Here is a 20,726-nt window from a genome sequence, read left to right on the forward strand (position 1 = left end):
TCATATATAGCATTTACACTCGGTTATCATCGTCCAGCGCTCGCTTGCTTAAGCAAATACCGAATTAGTTTGACAGCCAACAATAGAACAATAGAATAATCGATCAAATCGTGTTCAGTTTTTTCTCGCTCTCGATCGCGAACGTCAATGTCAAGAAAAGAGAAAAAAACTTCAGATGAGAAAGCAAACGTAAAGAGAAACTCAGTAGGCGCAACTTTTTTTTCTTTTGTCTTAGAGTATTGTTGTTCGAGCAGATTTTGAACCAAACAAATCGCAGCGTCAGTCATTTTCGGTTGTAAATAATAGCATTATGTTTATTTAGTTTTCTTAATTATTTGTCATTCTCGGCGCTTTTGGAAGAATGTAGTAGTTTGTACACACACAAATTGGTGAAGGCGAAGGGACATTGAGAAAGTAAATCGTTGAAATTTTTAAATTCGGTCGCTTTTGGTTCCAATTCAACAGAAAAGCCATCTCATTTTACCTAGACATTGCGTTTGAGTTGTTCGTATTTGTATGTTTTGTTGAATCAGTATCACCATCTATTTCTGTGTCGTGTGAGTGTGTGTTTGTGAAGGGTTTTCTGAAAACATTTGAATTAGAGGCGTAGTCCTACGTCAAAATTCGAGACGCTTCTGCGCTTCTGCATGTAGTCCAACGTCAAAATTTCGGACGCCCAGAAGTCTCTAGACGAAGCCCAGAGGCCTATGGACGAATCCCTCGACGAAGCCCAGAATCCTCAGAACGAAAAGCCCAGAAGCTTCTGGACGAAAAGCCCAGGAGACTCTGGACGAAGCCCAAAATCCTCTGAGCAAAGCCCAGAAGCTTCTAGACGAAAAGCCCAGAAGCTTCTGAACCAAAAGCCCAGAAGACTCTGGACGAAGCTCAGAATTCTTTGGACGAAGCCCAGAATCCTGTGAACGAAGCCCAGAATCCTGTGAACGAAGCCCAGAATCCTCAGGACAAAGCCCCCAATCTTCTGGACGAAGCCCAGAAGTCTCTAGATGAAACCTAGAATTCTCTGGACGAAGCCCAGAAGCCTTTGGCCGACGCGTAGAAGCCTCTGGAAGAAGCCCAGAATCCTTTGGACAAAGCTTAGAAGCTTCAGGACGCAAGTCCCAGAAGACTCTGGACGAAGCCCAAAATGCTCTGAGCGAAGCGCAGACGCTTCTGGACGAAAAGCCCAGAATACTCAGGACGAAAATCCCAGAAGTCTCTGGACGAAACCCATAATCCTCTGAACGAAGCCCAGAATCCTCTGGAGGAAGCCCAGACGCTTCTGGATGAAAAGCCCAGAATACTCAGTACAAAAAGTCCAGAAACCTCTGGACAAAAAGCTCAGAAGATTCTGGACGAAGCCCAGAATCCTGTGAACGAAGCCCAGAATCCTCAGGACGAAGCCCAGAAGCTTTTGGACAAAAAACCCAGAAGACTCTGATCCCAGAACCCGTTGGACGAAGCCCAGAATTCTCTGGACGAAGCCCATAATTCTCTGGACGAAACCTAGAATCCTCTGGACGAAAAGCCCAGAATACTCAGTACGAAAAGCCCAGAAACCTCTGGACAAAAAGCACAGAAGACTCTGGACGAAGCCCAGAATCCTGTGAATGAAGCCCAGAATCCTCAGGACGAAGCCCAGAAACTTTTGGACAAAAAACCCAGAAGACTCTGATCCCAGAACCCGTTGGACGAAGCCCAGAATTCTCTGGACGAAGTTCATAATTCTCTGGACGAAACCTAGAATCCTCTGGACGAAAAGCCCAGAAGTCTCTGAACGAAGCTCAAAAGCTTCTTAACGAAAAGCCCAGAAGTCTCTGGACGGAGCCCAGAATCCTCTGGACGAAGCCCAGAATCCTTTGGAAGACGCCCAGAAGACTCTGGACAAAGCCCACAATCTTCTGTACAAAGCCCAGAATTCTCTGGACGAAGCCCAGAATCCTCTGGACGAAGCCCAGAATCCTCTGGACGAAGCCCAGAATCCTCTGGACGAAGCCCAGATTCCTCTGAACAAAAAGCCCAGAAGCTTCTGGACGAAAAGCCCAGAAGCTTCCGAACCAAAATCCAGAATCCTGTGAACGAAGCCCAGAATCCTCAGGACGAAGCCCAGAAGCTTTTAGACAAAAAAAAACAGAAGACTCTGGACGAAGCCCAGAATCCGTTGGACGAAGCCCCCAATCTTCTGGACGAAGCCCAGAAGTCTCTAGATGAAACCTAGAAGCCTCTGGACGAAGCCCAGAAGCTTCTGTACGAATATCCCAGAAGTCTCTGGACGAGACCAAAAAGTCTCTGGACAAAGCTCAGAATCCTCTGCACGAAGCCAAGAATCCGTTGGACGACGCCCAGAAGACTCTGGACGAAGCTCAGAATCATCTGGAGCCCAGAATCCTCTGGACGACGCCTAGAATCCTCTGGACGAAACCCAGAATCCTCTGAACGAAGCCCAGAATCCTCTGGACGAAGCTCAGAATCCTCTGAACAAAAAGCCCAGAAGTCTCTGGACGAAACCTAGAATCCTCTGGACGAAGCCCAGAAGCCTCTACGAAGCTCCAAAACTTCTGGACAAAGCCAAAAAAAGCCTCTGGACGAAGGCCAGAAACCTCTGCACGAAGATGAAGCCCATAAGTCTCTGCACGAAGCCCAGAATCCTTTGGACGACGCCCAGAAGACTCTGGTCGAAGCCCAGAAGCCTGATGCAGAGCCCAAAAGCCGCATGGATGAAGCCCAGAAAGCCTCTGGACGAAGCCCAAAAGCCTCTGGACGAAGCCCAGAAGCTTCTGGACGAATAGCCCAGAAGCTTCTGGACGAAAAGCCCAGAATCTTCTGGACGAAGCCCAGAAGCTTCTCCACGAAAAGCCCAGAAGACTATGGATGAAGCCCAGAATCCGTTGGACGAAGCCCATAATCCTCTGAACGGAGAGCCCAGAATCCTCTGGACGAAGCCCAGAAACTTCTGGACGAAAAGCCCAGAATCCTCTGGACGAAGCCCAGAAGCTTATGGACGAAAAGCCCAGAAGACTCTGGATGAAGCCCAGAATCCGTTGGACGAAGCCTAGAATCCTCTGGACGAAGCCCAAAAGCCTCTGGCCGAAGCCCAGTAGCCTCTGGATACAGGTCTGAAGTCTCTGGACGAAGCCCAGAATCCTCTGGACGAAGCCCAGAATCCTCTGGACGAATCCCAGAAGTCTCTGGACAAAGTCCAGGAGCTTCTGGACGAAAAGTCCAGAAGCCTCTGGACGAAAAGCCCAGAAGTATCTGGACGAAGCCCAGAAGCCTCTGGATAAAGATCTGAAGTCTCTGGACGAAGCACAGAAGCGTCTAAACGACACCTAGAATCCTCCGGACGAAGCTCAGAAGTCTCTGTACGAAGACCAGAAGCCTCTGAATGAAATCTGAACATTTCCTGACGTAGCCTGAACGAAGCTTTGCTGGTTGTGGACGAGGCCCGGATGCTTCCTGATGAAGTCCTGACGCTTCTGAATGATGTCTAAGCGGTCCTGTTCGAAGTCCCGACGTTTTTGAACAAGGCCCGGACAAAGCCTGGACACTTCTGGATAAAGTCCGGATGAATCTAGACGTAACCAATAGTTAAGTTGTATCGGTGTTGGTATGAACGAGACCCCGGATGAATGCGACTTAAATTTTATAGCAAGTACTTTCAGCACGATCACCTCAGCTGTATCCGAGCGCGGCACGCCATTTTGTGTATTCTTGTAAGTCCAGATGACCACCATCTTGTCCTAATTGCACGGAAAGTTGCATGCAAGTCGTAACACAAACAATAGACTACACAAAATCGCACCCCCCAAAGTGACGCTTGTTTGTTTGCTCTTTTCCGACGGCAACTCCACAACACGACCTGCCCACATTGTGCGACATCTTCCTTCGTTCAGTGTCGGTACCGAGTGATAGCACTTAAATTCCTATGGTTCATTCGAAACATGCACAATCCTCTGTCCCAACCGCCGAGCAAAAGCGCCATCCATCGGCGACTGGAGGAATTTCTTCGCCTGCCGGTGCCGAAAACGAAGGAAGAGAAGGCCATAATGGCGGAGGAGAAAGCAGCCGAAAGGGCCGCCAGACAAAAGCAGAAAACCAAAGACTCCGAGCGGAAACGGGCCAGGCAAATTGCAATGAGGCCACCATCTCCATCGATTCCGTTCCTGTTCAACTGGCGACAGTACGTTTGGACAAGCGACTCCAAAGCGAAACGCTTCTACTGAAGTGCGCGACAGACACGTGTCACGATGTTATCTGTCTTTATGTTGTCCTATTGTTTTTAATCTGCGCTGTACATCTCCCAAACACTCTTGCTATAAAAACCAGTCACACTCTATCCAAGACAAACACCTTGATAGACTCCTTTCTTCCACAACGCACAACACCTTTCAACCGACGACAGCGCAACTACCGTCGAACCGTACGAAAATACCTCAAGTACTTCATGAACCTTCACAACCCGTACGCTGAACGACCCTGCATGGATGAGTGGCGCTGGCGTCTAGACGAATTCAGTAAAATTCCTTTGCCCAAAACGAATGAGGAGATCGCTGCCAAGAGAGCAGAAGAGATGGCCATCCTGCGGGAAAAGAAGAAACAGGAGACCATAGAGCGACGTATACGACTCGAAGCCGAACGCCAGCGCCGGTTGGAAGCGGCAGCTCGGACTCCACAGCGACTCAGACGACTTCCGGATCCGATTCCCTTCCGCTTCAACTGGCAGAACTACTTCTGGGCTAGCAACCGAGGCGAAAGAGCCTTCTGACGATGAACCACACTAGCGACATCTCTACACTGGCACCAAAATCAAACACAGATATCAAGACATGCATCCTCTCTCTCTCTAGTTGCGATATAACATGCAGTCAAAGTAGGCCAAAATTTTAGGTTAGCTTTAGGGTAAGAGCACTCCACTGTACCTGCCCGCTCATAATCGATTGTGTTCTCGTACCCCTTTCGTTGTGCTATAAAAACCCCAAATTGAAACTCGCGAAGCGCGCCTACCGCCATAAAGCCCGCCAGTGTCTACACTTCATACTGAACTTGGGCAATCCGGACTCGAGGCCACCGTCGGACGAAGCCATCGAGCGTCGGATGGAGCACTTCCGCTCGATTCCCATTCCGCGCAGCAAAGAAGAACGGGAAGCTCTGCGGAGGGAGCGCGGGCCTCGCAAGAAGATCGTCCGCCGGGTGGTCAAAGTTGTACGGCGGGTCGTCCGGAAGACGCGTCCCCAGACACCGACCTCCGGCGACGAACGGCAGATTTGAACGGTTGTTTATGCTTTCTTTGGTTTTGTAAATTATGATTGAGTAGTTTTGAATAAATTAGATGCGAGTAGAAACGAACGCACGCTTTGTAGTTTTTTATGGCACCGAAATGCACACTTTGGCAGGACCTAAAAATATAGCGCTTCCAAGTCGATACCGAACAAGGTCATCTCTTTCATCCCATCACGAAGGAAAAGTTGCGCATGAAGATCCTAACGAGGCTGTCCAAGGAGGGTTCCAGTGCGGAAGAACCGCTGAACATCCCGCTGTCGGATTACTCCAGCGACGAGGGCGACACCAGCACCAGTAGCTCCGAGGACGAAGGTAAGGTTTGCTATAAATTTCCGTTGCGCCATAAAGTTGACAGTTCGTATTCTTTCGCAGCCGGCAAAGATAGCATGGCGGAACTGGAAGGTCCGTGCTGTTCATCGCTCAGGGTCCCTCCGTCCTCTCCGGTTCTACCGCAGAAGTTTAAAGGCAACAAGAAAGGTAAAAAGTCACAGAACCGAACGCCGAACAAGCCCTTCCGGCGAAGATCCCGCAACGCGCACCGAATCGTTCTGGACATCCCGACGGCCGAACCGGCCAGCGATTTCTTCGACTACACCTCGGACGAGGATTCGTCTCCGTTTGGCGGAGGCTACAGCGCAGGTCATCACCATCCGTACCACCAGACGGCAGTGTCCGACACGGAGAACACCATCAAGACGAGCTTCCGCCGGAGGCACAGATTCCGCCAATCGGACCGCATCAAGAAGCTGACCATGCTGGGCTGCGAGACGCAATACCTGATGCCGCCGGAGTTGATCGTACGATCGGCAACCAGTCGGTACCAGTCCGAGGAGGAGGACGACAAGAACCGGATGGTGATGAGCATCATCAAGGAGTTTCCGCCGATTAGCAAGGAACGCTCGTGGCAGGGATTCAATCGGGCTGCGGCCGAGAGGTGAGTACTTCCGGGGACGTTACTGTCGTGTCCGGACGGACACTGTGGCATTCCGGGCCATTCCGCCGGCCGGAATTCTGCTCATATGAGGAAGGATGCAATGATGCAACCTACACGTGCGAAATACTTTACAAGACTGACGTTTCATTTCATGCTGATCGCTTGCTTTGTTTTTTCGATGGTGCATCACGGCTGCTGATACTATATGCCCTACGTATCATTTTCTCAGTATCTCTCTCAACCCCTACAGTTACTATCGACAACCTTAATCATAATTTTCCTTGTTTGTCAGAAACCGAGCCGAGCTGATGAAACCGATGAGTCCGGATCACATCTTCGCCCATCTGTCGTTCAAACGATCCATCTGGACCGGAACCCATTCGGATGGGTATGTTAACGAAACATCGATCACCATCAATCCTCGACCCCTGTCCTGGGGTGTCCCACCGGTGCTAGTCAAGTCGACCCACTACGACAATGAAGCCCTGTTGACGTAAGTTTCCGCGGAGTCTTCCCATTTCAAGTCAAGATCCCCAATTTCCAATCCTTCCCACAGCGCCTGCTCCCAGAAACTCGCCGCCTGGAAGGACGAGAAGCGTAGCCTCAAGGAGAAACACCACAAGAGTCTGTCGCGGCTGGCCGCCAAGGACAAGGAAAATCGATCCGGGGTGTCCGCCGGAGGAGCAATGTCCTCCTCCCGGGGGATGAAGCTCCAGCTGGGCGACAACGCCAACGGGAAGCAGAAACAGGGCACCACCGCCGACAAGAAGCTCAGCGACAGCTCGGAAGGCAGTGGGATCGCCAAGGTTCGACGGAAAACAAGGTAAGGCTTTGACTAACTAAAACTTTCTGAAGATCTTGCCATTTTAAGGTTTGCGTCAAACTGGAACAATATTTTTCTACGAGTCTGAAGAATGGGTAGGAACGTTGCTGCAGCAAATTCTTGGAGGATTCTGGAAGGAATCCTTGAAGGATTCTGCAGAGAATCCTTGAAGCATTTCTCGGAGTATTCTGGAGAAAATCCTTGGAGGATTCTCAAAAGAAGCCTTGGGGAATTTTGGAGAAAACCTGGAAATCTGGAGAGTATCGTTGGAGGATTCTGTAGAGAATCTTTGGAGGATTTTGAAGCGAATCCTTGGAGGATTTTGGAGAGAATCCTTGAGTATATCCTTGGAGGATTCTAGAGAGAATCTTTGCAGGATTTTAAAGAGAATCCTTGGAGGATTTTGGAGAGAATTCATGGAAAATTCTGGAGAGAAACCATGAAAGATTCTGGAGGGAAACCTTGGAGAATTTTGGAGAGAATCATTGGAGGATTCTAGACAGCCTTAGGGAATTGTGGAGAATCCTTGGAGGATTGTGACCTTGGAGGATGTGGAGAGAATCCTTGGAGGATTGTGGAGAGAATCCTTGGAGGATTGTGAAGAGAATCCTTGGAGGATTCTGGAGAGAGTACTTCGAGGATTGTGGAGAGAATCCTTACAGGAATCTGGAGAGAATCCTTACGGGAATCTGGAGAGAATCCCTGCATGATTCTGGTGAGAATCCCTGCAGGATTCTGAAGAGAATCCCTGCATGATTCTGGTGAGAATCCCTGCAGGATTCTGGAGAGAATCCCTGCAGGATTCTGGAGAGAATCCTTGCAGGATTCTGGAGAGAATCTCTGCAGGATTCTGGAGGGAATCCCTGCAGGATTCTGGAGAGAATCCCTGCAGGATTCTGGAGAGAATCCTTGCAGGATTCTGGAGAGAATCCCTGCAGGATTCTGGAGAGAATCTCTGCAGGATTCTGGAGGGAATCCCTGCAGGATTCTGGAGAGAATCCCTGCAGGATTCTGGAGAGAATCCTTGCAGGATTCTGGAGAGAATCTCTGCAGGATTCTGGAGGGAATCCCTGCAGGATTCTGGAGAGAATCCCTGCAGGATTCTGGAGAGAATCCCTGCAGGATTCTGGAGAGAATCCCTGCAGGATTCTGGAGAGAATCCCTGCAGGATTCTGGAGAGAATCCCTGCAGGATTCTGGAGAGAATCCCTGCAGGATTCTGGAGAGAATCTCTGCAGGATTCTGGAGAGAATCTCTGCAGGATTCTGGAGGAAATCCCTGCAGGATTCTGGAGAGAATCTCTGCAGGATTCTGGAGAGAATCTCTGCAGGATTCTGGAGAGAATCTCTGCAGGATTCTGGAGAGAATCCCTGCAGGATTCTGGAGAGAATCCTTGCAGGATTCTGGAGAGAATCCTTGCAGGATTCTGGAGAGAATCTCTGCAGGATTCTGGAGAGAATCCCTGCAGGATTCTGGAGAGAATCCCTGCAGGATTCTGGAGAGAATCCCTGCAGGATTCTGGGGAGAATCCCTGCAGGATTCTGGAGAGAATCCCTGCAGGATTCTGGGGAGAATCCCTGCAGGATTCTGGGGAGAATCCCTGCAGGACTCTGGGGAGAATCCCTGCAGGATTCTGGGGAGAATCCCTGCAGGATTCTGGGGAGAATCCTTGCAGGATTCTGGAGCGAATCGTTGGAAGATTCTGGAGCGAATCCTTGGGGGATTCTGGAGCGAATCCTTGGAGGATTCTGGAGTGAATCCTTGGAGGATTCTGGAGCGAATCCTTGGAGGATTCTGGAGCGAATCCTTGGAGGATTCTGGAGCGAATCCTTGGAGGATTCTGGAGATAATCCTCGAAGGATTCTGAAGAGAATCCTCGAAGGATTATGAAGAGAATCCTCGAAGGATTCTGAAGAGAATCCTCGAAGTATGCTGAAGAGAATCCTTGAAGGATTCTAAAGAGACTTCTTCTAGGGTTTTGAAGAGTATCCTTCTAGGAATCTGAAGAGAATCCTTCTAGAATTCTGAAGAGAATCCTTCTAAGATTCTGAAGAGAATCATTCTAGGATTCTAAAGAGAATCATTCTTGGATTCTGAAGAGAATCCTTTAAAAATAGTGAAGAGAATCCTTGAAGGCTTCTGAAGAAAATCCTTAGAGAATTCTGCAGAAAATCATTGAGAATTCTGGAGCGAATCCTTGGAGGTTCTGGTGCGAATCCTCGAAGGATTCGGAAGAGAATCCTCGAAGGATTCTGAAGAGAATCCTCGAAGGATTCTGAAGAGAATCCTCGAAGTATTCTGAAGAGAATCCTCAAAGGATTCTGAAGATAATTTTCAAAGGATGCAGAATAGAATTCTCGAAGGATTCTGAAGAGAGTCCGTCTAGGATTCTGAAGAGAGTCCTTCTAGGATTCTGAAAAGAGTGCTTCTAGGATTCTGAAGAGAATTTTTCTAGGTTTCTGAAGAGAATCCTGCTAAGATTCTGAAGAGAATCCTTCTAAGATTCTGAAGAGAATCCTTTAAAGATTCTGAAGAGATTCCTTCTAGGATTCTGAAGAGAACCCTTCTAGGATTCTGAAGAGAATCCTTCTAGGATTCTGAAGAGAATCCTTCTAGGATTCTGAAGAGAATCCTTCTAGGATTCTGAAAAGAATCCTTGAAGCATTCTAACAAAATCCTTCTAGGGTTCTTTAGAGAATCCTTCCAGGATTCTGAAGAGAACCCCTCTTAGGATTCTGGAGAGAATCTTGAAAATTAGTGAAGAGAATCCTTGAAGGTATCTGAAGCGAATCCTTGGAGGATGCTGCAGAGAATTCTTGGGAATTCTGGAGAGAATCCTTGGAGGATTCTGGCGAGAGTCCTTGGACGATTCTGAAGATAATCTTTGGAGTATTCTGGGAAGAATTCTTGCACGATTCTGGAGAGAATCCTTGTAGGATTCTGGAGAGAACCCTTGTAGAATTCTGAAGAGAATCTATTACGAAAAATAATGAAGCACTACAAATGCATATTAAAATATAACATTTTATAGTGGAACCTTACAAATGCGTAATAAATTAGGACATCACAAATGGACAAACACTACACAGAACATATATTTTGCCCTGTTACCCTATTGGATAACGATTTCCGATGACAGGATGACGAGGTATCATCAATGTTGTTGGTCCATCAGTCAATCCTGTAATCGTATTTGCTCTGGCATGTTCCCTTTTGTTCGCAGCATTAGTTGCTTTCATAGCTTGAGTTTTGTCTAGGAATTTCTAATCCTAAGGGGCATCCCATTTCGGGTTTCATCACTAGAGTTCTATGACTTGAAGACTGTGCCAGGGAAAGGTTTACGTCTCTAGTACTTAATCGCAGCCCGAAATGGCCTGAATGTTGGCAATCAAAATAAGATTGCGCACTTCATGGGCCTGTATTCTACCAGAACCCTATAAATGTTAAATACTACAAGGGGAATATTTACAAGTTAAAATAGCACATTTAACACAAAAATAAAATTTGTAACAAATCTTTGGAGGATTCTGGAGAAAGTCCTTAGAAGATTCTGGAGAGGCCGTCAAGCGATACCTGGGAGGCACGTCAACGATGCAATTGCACTACTTAACATCTGGTAACGAGGATATACGTGGGTCTAGACCACTCCCTCGGATGACCCGAAGTCAACCTGTGGTTACATGTGCAGTACACTCTAGCGGTGATGAGCTCGAACAGATTAATGTCTCCCTCAATGCTCAAAATGATCATAATGAAATAGTCGCAAAGGTCATGTACCACAGTTGAACAGCTATCATCGTCATAAGCAACCGCGTCTCATGTTCCGATTCAAGATACCTGATATAAGCCTTCGGTGTTTCGTGTATGCCCAAGCCCGTGTAAGCTTTCCTATAGCTTAACGAGCTTATTGGCGTCCGTCACAGGTAGCTGAATTATAGAGCCTTCCGTGTCCCTGCCGGGCCTTTTCGTACCTAGCTGAACGGCTGTGGTGGTCACCTGCATCTTGCAATCTTGCCGCAGTGCCGTGACGAGCTCTTTCGCGTCCGTGAACTCGTCGAGGTTAGTGACCTTTGGGAACGTTAGAGCGTAGAGACCTCTGACCACGACACCTTCAGCGTAGACCTCTTCCGCCAGACACTTGTAGGCGGCGCCCTTGTAGGTTGTGTCGCGCACTTGAGTTCGAGGATCATTTCGTCGGTATGAGTACGTTGAATACTTTGTACGTCGTCTCCAAGATCCACAAGCTTGGCATCACTCCTCATCGCTTTCAAAACTCCCACGATCAGTTAGACTCGTCCGTATTGATGATGACCGCGTCACCCTTCATTAGTTTGGCACCTGCCCTCCTGCCGCTCCTTGGCTTAGCGTTCCTAAGCTCCTGTTCCTCCGTCTTTTCCTTCTGACTGCCCTAATAAAAATGTATTATACACTGCTGATAGGGTGAATGATTGTATCATTCCCTGTATGATTAAGATGATAGCCCAAAAGGGTTGTTGAGCACGTTGTATCATATTTTCCTATTAGGGTGGCCTTCCCCTGACCAGCTCTAATCTGTGCTGGCTGAGGACATACACATCCCTTCGAGGCCACTTCATTTTTCGGGGACGCCTGGTCGGGGTTCAATTTGCTGACATTGCTTTCCTTTACCTTCTGATCTGAACCCAGCCACAGCCGTAGCAGCGTGGGTATTCAGCATTACCATGCTGAGGGTGACGGGTTCGATTCCCGATCGGTCCTGAAACTTTTCGTAAATGATTTTTCCTTGACATAAAGTATCTTCGTGCTTGCCATACGATATACACATGCAAAACTGTCATTGGCAGAGCTAAGCTAACACTAAGCTGTGAAGCAGACTTTGTGCCAGTGAGGACGTCGCGCCAAGAAAAAAGAATGTCGGGGCCCGTGGCGCAGTGGTCCACACGTTCGCTTCATAAGCGGATGGTCATGGGTTCGAACCCAGCCCCGGCACTTGCAATTTTTCGTCAGTTGTTCTTCCCCCCCGAGAGCAGCTGGCACCTGACCCTCTTCGGAGCATATAGCTCTGGGCCGATTCAAATATGACGTCCATCATTTTTCGGGAATTTTAGACCCCCCTCCCCCCTCTGTCACGCTATTTTGTATACCTTATACATGGAGTGTCACACTTTCTCAGACCCCCCCCCCCCCTAAACGATGGACGTCATATTTGAATGACCCCTAACGGACCCGGAATTTGGATATCGGCGAACCGCAACTCATAATGGACCCCCAATCGGACTGGAAAAGGAACAGCAGCCGCACATCGTGCTCATCATTCTACCATGGACAGGGTAGAAGAGTGAAAGAAGCACAAAGGCTACCAGTTCAATAAAGTAGAATAGAATAGAATACATGTAGGCGCTGTACAAAGTGGAAGTGCAGCGTCCAATTGGAATCGCTCACGTAGTACCCTAGTGGACAAAAGAGCTGTAAATTAGGTTAAGTGATTAAGAATAAAAAAGAAAAAAGGTGGCAGGTATGAGTTCAATCTGTTGCCGTATGGGTATTCAAATTCTTCAGAAGAATTTTTAATGTAGGTACTTGACAAGCGTGCTATCATCTTTCATTCGCGATGAACAATTCAATGTTTTTATCGACGATATATTTCAATTGTAGGTATTCAACCTAGTGATTGACACAAGCAATCTGTACGAGATTTTCCGATTCCTTGTGACAAGAAAAGCTTTCAGCGGTTTGTGGGCAGAGTTAATTACTTAAGGAAATTCATTGACGGTATGAGCCAATGAAGGAAGGCAACTAGTTTTTTTTTCCTGTTGGGGACATAGTACCACTGCGACCATCAATTTGATCTATTAAGACAACAAGTTCGTCATAACCAGAGAACATATTGAAGCAATGTTATTCCAACGACTGGCAGATGATGGCCGATTTCATCCAGTATTCAGTAATGTAAATACCATAGCCGGAAAACTACACCTGCGGAGTCCAGATTACACAGCTTCGAATTGGAAACCCTGGTAATCGTAAACTGTTTGCAGTGGTTTCGCAGGTACCTGTTTAGGCTACATTTAAGATAGTGACTGACTATTCTTATCTGAAAAACTCTCTTCAAAATCGATACGTTAATGGTAAAGGTCCATCTAGCAACCTTGTATCTAGAGCAATTCATTATTGAAGTTGTTCATCGCTGGACGGGACCTATAACGCAGATAATGTAGAAGAACAAAGTTCGCCCAAAATGTTCGAAAATGAACTCTACGTGTCGCAGCCAAGAGATCCTGAGGTGGCTAAACCTAAACAGGCGGTTGACCGAGGTACTTTAAAGGATTATGAAATTCGTGATGCGATTCTTATCAAAGTGGTAGGTAACAAGTCATTGATTTATGTTTCTTCTGATATGATTCCGTCGGTTTTCAACAAGTTCCATGACAAAATAAGTCACTTTGGTGTTAACAAGGCTTGTGGTCTATTTCAACGAACGTATTGGTTCCCGAAAATGCGTGATCAGGTTCAGAATCATTTCAAATTCCATTCCAAATCTTGCATCACATATTTAGATTGCAATCCTCGTAGTAGAAGATACGGTGGACTTCTTTCCGCTGTTTACTTCAAGAACTTCCCTGAGTAAAGGTCATCGAATCTACGATAGCTACTAGTTGTATCTACAAAAATTATGAATAAGGTTAATACTCACACTGACTCAGGCAACTATGTTCCATCAAGTGGTGGGAGCTTTGATTGTATAGAAGTATCCGACATCTCCCTGAGGCATAAGTCATCGGATCTACAAGCGTAATCAGTGATCAATTGGAGCATTATGCATGCAATTTATGCTTACACAGCTCCACGCAACTATGTGCTGTCAGGTGATGAGTTTATTGTATGCTTGAGAATCTCCAAAATCTACATTGAGTAGCTTTATGACTAAGATTTATACTCACACAGTCGCTGGTAACTATGACCTATCAAGTGGTAAGTTCAATGATTGTATAGGAATATGCGAGAATTTTCTGGAGTTTATGCTGTCTTATCTACAGGCGTATTCAGTGATCTCTTGTATAGCCTCATGCAAGTATGTACTATCACGTGAAGAGTTCAATATCTGTTTGAGGAACTGCATCAGCCCTTCTGAAACGCTTTGGAATGCCTCTGAAACCCCTATGAAACTTCTGTGACATTAGCGTGAGAACCTCCGAAGCCACCTAACGCACCTCTCAAACGTCCGGAAACGCCCTTGACCCTCGATTTCCCTCTGACCCTCCTCCTTTACATCTGAAAGCCTTAACCTCCCTCCCCTTTCCATCTGCCCTTCTCAAATTTCTTTAGGAATGAAATCCTTTTCGGGTAATGAACTAAATCCATTCAGGTAAATATTCTATCTAGGCAGTCCCGATTCATCACTTAAATGGAGGTTCGGGTGTGTAGAGGGTAATCAATTGTTCGAAAAAAGGTTTGAAGGTATATTCGATTCGTCGAATATGCGCCTCTATCAGAAAGTGAAGCGAGGAAACGATTAAGGGGGGCATGACCATGTTTATATAGATTTTGTATACTCCTGAACTGAGAAAGAGAAGACAGCTCACTGATCGTCAGAAAGATGACGAGGTTCAAAGCACGTTTGGTGACTACAGAGCTACGGAACTAACTATGATAAAGTTTTCGCTCCTGTAATTCGGCAGACCACGTTTAAGACTCTGAAGATGTCAGTAGCTGCAAAACGAGAAATGATGCTGTAACTGTGAGGACGCTGGCGTTCTACCATGGCCACCTTTAGGACAATTCGTCAATGATTAATCCAGAAGTTTCTTCGGCGATCCCTCCTATTTTTTTTTCAAAGATCCTTCTAAAATTCCAATGAATGATTTCTCCAGAAGTTTCTTCGGAGATCTCTTTAGGAGTTCCTTTAGAGATGTCTCCAGTAGATCATAGATTCATCAAGGAGGATTCAGGGACGCCTCTAGGAATTTCATCAGGAATATTTCGACTGGAGTTCCTCCAGAGATTCTTTCAGGAGGATTCAGGGATGCCTTCAGGAGAACCCTCAGGGATGGATCTAGAAGTTCCGTCAGGAATTCCTACGAATATCTTTTAGTGATTTAGATTTTCCCTAGGGATTCCTTCTGAAGTTCCTTCGGAAATTCCTTCAGAGATTCCTCCAGCAGTTTCAGGGATTCATACAGATGTTTCTTCAGAGATTGCACTAGGAATTCTTTCGTGGATTCCTTCAGAGATCTCTCCAGTAGTTTTTTTTTTCAGGAATCTCTCCAGGATCCTTCAGATATTTTTATAGCAGAACCGAAGGGGAAGTCAGGGATTTCCTCCGAAGTTTCTTCAGGGATTGGTTCAGGAGTTCCTTCTAAGATTCCTCCAGTAGTACCTTCAGGGGTTCCACCAGAAACTCCTTTAGGGATTCCTGCAAGAGTTTTTCCGGAGATTTTTCTATGAGGATTCATGAATGCCTCCAGGAGTCACATCAGGAATTCTTTCCAGGATTTCTTTAGGACTAAAATCAAGTATATCTCAAGAATTTCATGAAGGATCTCTTATAGAATTCCTGCAGGATTTCTTTCCTCTGAAATTCCATCAGAAATTCTTCCGGAGATTTGGCCGGGGATTTCTAATGGTTTTTTTATGTATCCCCCTGGGAATTCTTCGGGGATTCCTCTTTAAATTCTTTGAGGATTCCTGCTGGAATTCTTCAGAGGATTTATCCTGATATTTCTTTGGGGATTCCTCTTTGAATTCATTTGGAGATTCCTCCGGGCAGCTTAGGCTATATTTAGCAGGAACTCGTTTATGGATGTCTAAAGGGATTCATCCATAACAATTCCACTCTAACAGCTACGACCGAATCTATTTTGAAATTTCTCCAGGACATCCAACTGGGATTTCTCGGAAAGTTCCTTCCTCCACGAGTTCCTTTTTGGGATTCCTGCAGTTCTTTTGGGAATCATTATTCTTGGATTCTTCCAAGAGCTTCTGCTGTATTATGTCCAGAATCGGTTTTTGGAACTTTTTCAGGATCTACTACTGGGATTCGTCCAAACGTTTAGTCAGATATTCTTCCAAGAGTCCTTCCTGGGAATCTCCCTAGAGTTTTTTTTTTCGGAAAACTCCTCGAAAGTTCCTGCTGGGAGCCCTCCTGTAATCCTCCAGGAGTTCATTGTGGAAGTCCTTCAGATGTTGCTTTTTCGAAACTTCTAAGATATCTTTCCAGCAATTATCCACGAGTATTTTTTTAGATTCCTCTAGAGGAATTCTTACTTGCCCTAACACAAAAAAGCTGATTACCTTTCGAATCCCCGGAAAATCGAGTTCCATTTGTGCTAACTAGATCTAGAAGGTCCGTCAGGAATTCCCACGGGATATCGATTAGATATTAGTCCAGGATTGCCCCCAGGGATTCCTTCTGAAATTCCTTCAGAAGTTTTTTTTTTTTCAAGGATGTCTCCAGGATTTCTTTCAGATATTCTTACAGCAGGATCCAAGGCGAACTCGAAAACTCCTACAGAAGTTCCTTCAGGGATTAGTCCAGGAATTTATTTCTAAGATTCCACCAGTATTTTTTCCGAAGAGGATTCAGGAATGCCTTCGGGAGTTACATCAGGAATTTCTTCAGAAGTTCCTTCCAGGATTTCTTTAGGATTATAAACAGGCATATCCCAGAATTCCCTTGAAGGATCTCTCAGAGAGTTCCTACAAGAATTCCTCCAGGATTTCGTTCAAGGAATCCTCCAGGATTTCTTTTGGAGACTTCTCCTGGAAATCCTTCGGAGATTCCTCTTGAAATTCCAACGGGGATTCCTCCTGAATTTTTTTAGGGATCCCCAGCTGTAATTCCTGCTGGAATTCTTCAGAAATTCTTTTGAACATTCCTTAATTTTATGAGATCTCCTGAAGACAGGTCGTCAACTCTTTATGATTGTCCTGCCTGTTCCGTTCAAGATTCAAATCGTTTGATAAATAATCTCTTCTAATATCTCTTTTCATTCCCATCAAACCCACAGATCAACCCTCAACAAAATTGCCGAGAAGGCGGAGATCATCACTCACCTGTCGCGCAGCGCCCGTTCCGGTCAGTCCCGTCGAATGGCAGTGGCCACCGCAGCAAGTCTCCTCTCGTCGTCCGGTTCCCCTCGGAAGGCCACGAGCACCGGCAATCTCCTAGGTCCGGTGTCCGGATCCCAACAGCAGCTACTCGTATCGAGTCAGTCGCTGAAAACGCCGCTTCACGGCAACAAGTTCAAAACCGGCGGAATCGTCGTAACGGCCGCCCAACCGCTGCACTCGAGGCAACAACGGAGCAAAACCGGTGGGCACCTGCGAGCCGTCCGGACACCGTCCAACAGCAATATCAACCAACAACAATCTTCTTCCACTTCACCGACCAAACTGCCCACGACGACCACAATCGATATTCAGCTGACCACACTCTGCTCCGAGACGGAATCTGAAAGGAACGTCAAGATAGTTAGCGGCACTCAGTCACAGCAGCAGCAGCAGCAGCAGCAACAGAGGAAGCACAGAAAGAAGCACCACCGTGGTGGAATCGGCGGCAACAGGGACAAATCGGCTTCCACCGGGGGAGGGAGGGCGCCAATTTGATCCTTCCCTCTACTATTTAGAGCCATTATCATTCCAAAGCAAAGCTGATAACAGACAGAAATCCGTCCAAAGGACCGGAAGTGACCTTGTTGCCGACGACTCTCCCCTTGTAGCGCCTTGTAGTAAATACAGTTTTTAAGCGATTATGAACGAAATCAAAACTTTTCTGTTTGCCAGTGTGAGAATTTGTAAACTAGAAATTATGCCAATAAATTGAACTAGCCAGAACTGAGAAAAATGTTTCAATCTCACCTTCTTGGAATGATGACCAATCGAATGCTTTCCCACAGGACCTGAGTGAAAAATCAAAGCAGAAGCACACGGGAAATTTTGCACACCGAAAGACACTCGCGGGAGAAGAAAAATAGGTAAACACACAAAATTGATTTTTCTTCAAAAATATCGGAACGAATCGAACGGGAACGGGACCGCTGCAGTAACAACTGATAACCCGAAATTCGTCACTTCAAACCGTAAGACACTTTCCGTATTTTTTCCTTTCCTTCACCTTGCGAATGACAGTAGGTATTTTTTAGAATTGGAAAAGAAGAGCACGTACGGAATTGAAAACGGAATCAACGACGGCGGCGGGCGGATGAGAACGGGATTTTCGCGCAGAGTCTGCAGACTCCAATAAACACACTGTATCGGTTGGGTGGGTGGTTGGGTGGTTGATAAACGCGCGGGGAGAAAACACCGAAAACGCTGAGCTGATGGACAAGCAGGCGAAGATGGAATCAAAACAAAAGGAAATCGCACCTGACGTGCGCGCGCGGGCGGGCGGTTTGAATGGGCGCAAAGTTAGTTGATCTAGAAAGGTAACATATTTTTAGGTGTGATGAAATAGAGTTACCAGGAAATTAAAAATGTTCGTACAAATTTTCCTTGAAATTTTCAATATTGTTATTGTCGTTGCCTGGTCGTCGTATACGTAACTTGTAGCCATGACTTCTTTTAAGCGGTTCCTTAAGGAGCCTGGGATTCCCACAGAAACTGGATTCTTCCATTTTATTTTAATTCTTTATGGCAGTGCTTCCCAAACTGTGCGCCGCGGCGCCCTGGTGCGCCGCGAACCTTTGCCAGGTGCGCCGCAGGATTTTTGCTTTTGTGACGAAACAAAAAAAAAACAAACTCTTTATTTGTATTGCGGAACACTTTTAATTTTTTTATTAGTAAAACTAGTGTCGCTCACATTTTTTTTTTAAATCTTTCCTGACTCTTCGATTGTTCCATAGGATTTCTTGTATCCTATTTAAACATATCAATTTAAACCGAGGGGGTCGACAGTAATCAATTTGCTTCAGTTACGGTGCGATAAGCCGTCATTTTGTTTGATTTTTTGAATTATTCATAATTGTTTTCATTATACTGAACATCGGTTCGATTTTATCGGATTTTTCTCATTTTCTGCCATTTTCCAAGTTAAAATCGATTTTATGCTATTTATTTTCAGCAAAATGGTAAAAATGGAACATATCTGAAAAATCGAATAAAATGAAAAAAATCGTTTGAAAATCGGCGCTGAAAACGGCTAACATCTCTTAAAATGTTACGACGTCGCGACGCCACGTCGAAAATTTTGACAAATCTTCCAGGTAAACAATCAGCAGCGTCGACCGAGGCGTCGGCCATCAGCTGGTCGCTCAGCAGTAAGAATTGCTGGAATCAGCGATTGCAACAATGGATTGCCTCGGAAATATGGGAAATGTTATTATTGAGAAGTTGTATTTGCAATATATTATGTTTCCAGTTCAAAACCGAATTAGCGACATTTTTTCTTTTACTTGCGCTGCTTTTGCCTTGCGTTAAACACAATGTCGGAAGTGGGGCGCTGTATTGTACACCTGGTATTCTATACAGCGCCCCACTTCCAACATAGTGTATAACGCAAGGCAAAAGCAGCGGAAGTAAAAGAAAAAATGTCGCTAATTCGGTTGTGAACTGGAAACACAATAATATCATACTGAGCATAAAAATAGTGAGTAGACTATGTAAACAACAGTCACATTCGTGAACAGCTGTTGTTTATAAACAAGCTCCAACCTCGGCTCCAACCGGAAGAACAGGGAGAACAAAACAAAATCGACATAATTTGACATTTTTGTTCAGGGATGTGCATCGATTTTGTTCGATTTTATGGGGATAAGCCAACATTATAATCGATTTTATCGGATATTTCGGATATGGCTGATTTTGATCGATTTTCTGTTACTTTCTTCAGTTTTGTTGAAATGATGAAAGAAATGTAATTTCTTGTAGGTTTTGGCATAAAATCTAGGATATCGGGAAGAGTCGTCCCCCTCGATTTAAACCACATTTTAAAATTTCAAGTTTTTGAAATTGTTTTTGGAATTCTTAAGCATAAGCTTATAAGCTATAGCTTTTGATTTTACTATATCTTGTCCAAAGTTTTAATTTCATGAACATTATTTACGTTCTTTTCAGAATAATTACAAGGTCTTCGGAACAGCTTAGCGGCATGATGCAGGTTTTCCGATCTGGTAGTGTGAAGAGCTAGCTATGACCTTTTTAAACCGGACTGTTTCATCAGTATTGCCGCAACCTCGCTGAACTCGTTATTCTCGGTTTCATAAATGGGGTTATCAGAAGGCCGGCTCCAGAGGCACGTGAAAATAAGTTCAATCAAAGCCCACCTGGCAGGTCTTTACAATCTCTTCATGTGTCCCAGTTTGCCGAAATTTTCCAAAATAATAAAAGTGTTGCTTTGCAATTTCCGCAAAAAGTTGAAGCTTTGGTCAAGCTCTGTGTAGTCATTTTCATTCAATAAGAATTCTTTAATTATTGCAAACGCTTTAGAATTTTAGACTGAATTTTGGAAATTCAGCAGCTTGTTTTACCTGTACATCTGAGTTTCTTCTTTTTTTAAACTTCTATGATGAAATCAACATTTTTTTTAAATCTTACAAATATTTAAACTGTTTTTGAGAAATTAATTTAAAAAATAGTTTTCCAAATATTGAATTCTGAAAACATGATATTAGAGAAGTGTTTCACGATTTTGTCTTGCACACCGTAAAGTGAAAGTTGCCCAAAATTTAAAAAAAATGCTAAAACTTTGGTGCGCCGCGACATTTTTGGAAATGTCAAA

The 20,726-nt window shown here is 45.4% G+C and overlaps 2 protein-coding genes across 7 annotated transcripts in view; one reads left to right on the top strand and one right to left on the bottom strand.

Annotated features, from left to right (window-relative positions):
- LOC109433644 (glutamine-dependent NAD(+) synthetase) overlaps positions 1-17,206 on the bottom strand; it is a 297,418-nt gene extending 280,212 nt beyond the window's left edge. Inside the window, exon 1 of one of the 2 annotated variants that reach the window (XM_062844188.1) lies at positions 17,066-17,206. The gene's annotated coding sequence lies outside the window, so the exon portion shown is untranslated. The remainder of the gene's footprint in view (positions 1-17,065) is intronic. The other variant, XM_029855899.2, reaches the window with a different exon arrangement.
- LOC109433641 (cytosolic carboxypeptidase 2) overlaps positions 1-17,859 on the top strand; it is a 225,163-nt gene extending 207,304 nt beyond the window's left edge. For 2 of the 5 annotated variants that reach the window (XM_062844184.1, XM_062844183.1), the window contains exons 12-16: positions 5,457-5,589; positions 5,650-6,211; positions 6,504-6,704; positions 6,768-7,034; positions 17,020-17,858. In XM_062844184.1, coding sequence (XP_062700168.1) covers positions 5,457-5,589; positions 5,650-6,211; positions 6,504-6,704; positions 6,768-7,034; positions 17,020-17,617 — 1,761 coding nt within the window. In that variant the 3' untranslated portion in view covers positions 17,618-17,858. Of the gene's footprint in view, positions 1-5,456; positions 5,590-5,649; positions 6,212-6,503; positions 6,705-6,767; positions 7,035-17,019 lie in introns of all 5 variants that reach the window. The other 3 variants (XM_062844186.1, XM_062844185.1, XM_062844187.1) reach the window with 2 other exon arrangements.
- Positions 17,860-20,726: the final 2,867 nt, after the last annotated feature.

The sequence above is a fragment of the Aedes albopictus genome, chromosome 1 (assembly GCF_035046485.1).
Source record: "Aedes albopictus strain Foshan chromosome 1, AalbF5, whole genome shotgun sequence".
Lineage (NCBI taxonomy): Eukaryota > Metazoa > Arthropoda > Insecta > Diptera > Culicidae > Aedes > Aedes albopictus.